Raw genomic sequence first — 2,331 nt, 5'->3', positions numbered from 1 at the left:
TCACAAGAGATTTATTTTTGGTGATAGTAAAATTTTCCTTAATTGACATTGACAAGTTTTAGGCTTCTCCATAATAAGAAGTATGGACAAAAACAAGTGAAAATCATTTAACAATGCTCAACATCAAATCAGTTGCTCTATACGGCTGGAAAAGATATCACTAGAGTGGGTTTATACCATAGTTTCTATTTAAACTCACAAAAATGCCACTACTTTTAAAGACTCTGCCGTATATCTGGTTGGCATTTTGTGTAGTTCCCTTATTGGCCTTTAGAAATGTGGAGGATTACCACAAATTATTGCAAAAGATATTCGAAGAGCGTTCCTTCGATACAATTTTGCTGTTGGATAGAAACTCAACAGCTTCATCATGCGACTTAGGGCAGGCCATCCTCCAGTATCCAGTGCCTAAGGTGGTTGTCACTAACAGAAAGGCGACATTTATCTACAAGCAGAAGTTCAATGCAGAAATTTTGGTCACCACCATCATGATGACAACTATGGATCTGGAAGTAATGGAAACCATGGCCCACATTTTGGAATACATGCGACAGACCAGAATTCTCACCCTGGCCATTGATGTACAAATGGAGGACAGTTTTAAAAATCAGCTACTCGAATCCTGTAAGAGTTATAACATGACCAACAATGTTTTACACATCATCAACTCAAATGGTAAGGACGAGGGGAAATTCTTTATACTCAAACCCTATCCTCGGTATCACTGGCACTCAAGTGGTGAGCAACGAGGAACAAAGAATTTCTTATATTACCCTCAACATTGGAGAAACATGCATAAGAAAACCCTGCTGACCTTTGCCGACCAAAGCAACACCAGGGTCATGTACTTCAAAGATCCTCAAGGGAATTTAAAAATGAATGGCATTTGTGGAAGATTGGTGATGCTTTTTGCCGAGCATTACAATGCATCGCTGCAGATGGCTTATCCTTTGAGTTTGACCCAGCCTCCACATTTTACGGTGATTTTGGAGACTATGATTAAGCCAAATTTATTGGATATACCTATGGTGCCCTATACAGCTATTGCTGGCGACTATTGGATAAACTCTTCGGATGTTTTTGAATACGATCAGGGCCTAATTATGGTACCTTGCGCCCAATTGCGAACCCTGTCGGAGGTCTACGATGCCATACTTACAGATGAGTATTTCTGGGGTTACCTCATTACGGGCACCACACTTTTATCATTTGTCCACTCATTAATCGATTATGTGCTGGATGAAATTTTCCCCAGAAGCCGAATTTTGTTCAGTGAACGCATATTTCCCGGCTTATTGGGTCAACCGTTTGTGGCTCGCTGTACCAAGAGGCATAGCTTAAAAATCCTTTATCTTTTACTCTTCATAGCTGGTCTCAACTTTAATTGCCTCTTCTCGGCCGAAGTCAGAAGTCTATTTACCAGTCCGGGCTTTTATCCTGAAATTCGAACCTTGGATGATCTAAGTCGTTCGCCCTACAAGCTGTTGCTCCATGAGGTAGAAGCCAAATACATAATGCCCGAAATTAAACTAAACGAGGATTCCATTGCGACCACCCAGAATTTGACCTATTTGTATCGGCTGAGACAGGAGCTGAATTTAACCTATAGCTATTATTGCTCCTTACTTGGCTGGAAATCAATTGAACGCAAACAAGAAATAATAGGCAAAAAGGTCTTCTGCACCTATGAAAATTTGACTGTAATACCTTCAATACTCTGGAGTATGCCTTTGCAGCATAATTCGCCATATAAGGAGGCCCTGAATTATCTCATCCATTTGGTGCATGATTTTGGTCTAGCGCAAGCTTGGTTTGCGAGCACATTTTCGGATTTGCTAAAGCTACAGGAGAACAACATCAAGCATACGGTTCGTGAACCACAGACCAAGTCCCTGAGTGTAGAGAACATGCAATGGATATGGATATTGATGGCAGGTGGTTTGCTAAACAGTGGACTTGTGTTCCTATTGGAATTGGTATGGGGAGGCAGAAATCGATGCTGGCATTGCAGAAACCGATACTGGCATTCTTTCAAGTTATTTGAAAGAAGAAAAATTACAAAGTTATTTTCACAAGACAAAAAAACGTGAATATATGTCAATGCAAAGAAGTTAAGAGAGGATTAGTTTATTGACACATATACATATCTGAAAATTAAAATATGTATATACCTACATTATCCGTGGCAATATAATGAGTTATAGGCATTGTTTATTTTCTATGCACTTATGTGTCCTTAAGGATACCTCATCTTAGTAATATACCACATGATATAGAAATATTCTTATAATAAACAAGTAAAAAGCATGGATACCCACCACCTCGGGTGTA

The 2,331-nt window shown here is 39.5% G+C and overlaps 1 protein-coding gene across 1 annotated transcript; it reads left to right on the top strand.

Moving 5' to 3' along the window:
• Positions 1–203: 203 nt before the first annotated feature.
• Positions 204–2,090, top strand: LOC106087522 (uncharacterized). Its single transcript, XM_013252580.2, has one exon. The coding sequence runs from the start codon at positions 204–206 to the stop codon at positions 2,088–2,090; it is 1,887 nt and encodes a 628-aa protein (XP_013108034.2).
• Positions 2,091–2,331: the final 241 nt, after the last annotated feature.

Source organism: Stomoxys calcitrans, chromosome 3, assembly GCF_963082655.1.
Source record: "Stomoxys calcitrans chromosome 3, idStoCalc2.1, whole genome shotgun sequence".
Lineage (NCBI taxonomy): Eukaryota > Metazoa > Arthropoda > Insecta > Diptera > Muscidae > Stomoxys > Stomoxys calcitrans.
Note: the sequence above shows the minus strand (reverse complement) of the source record. Positions and strands in the feature narration are given on the sequence as shown.

Excerpts from the sequence above, each read along its gene's own strand:
- LOC106087522 (XM_013252580.2), top strand. The coding sequence starts at position 204 with ATGCCACTACTTTTAAAGACTCTGCCGTATATCTGGTTGGCATTTTGT.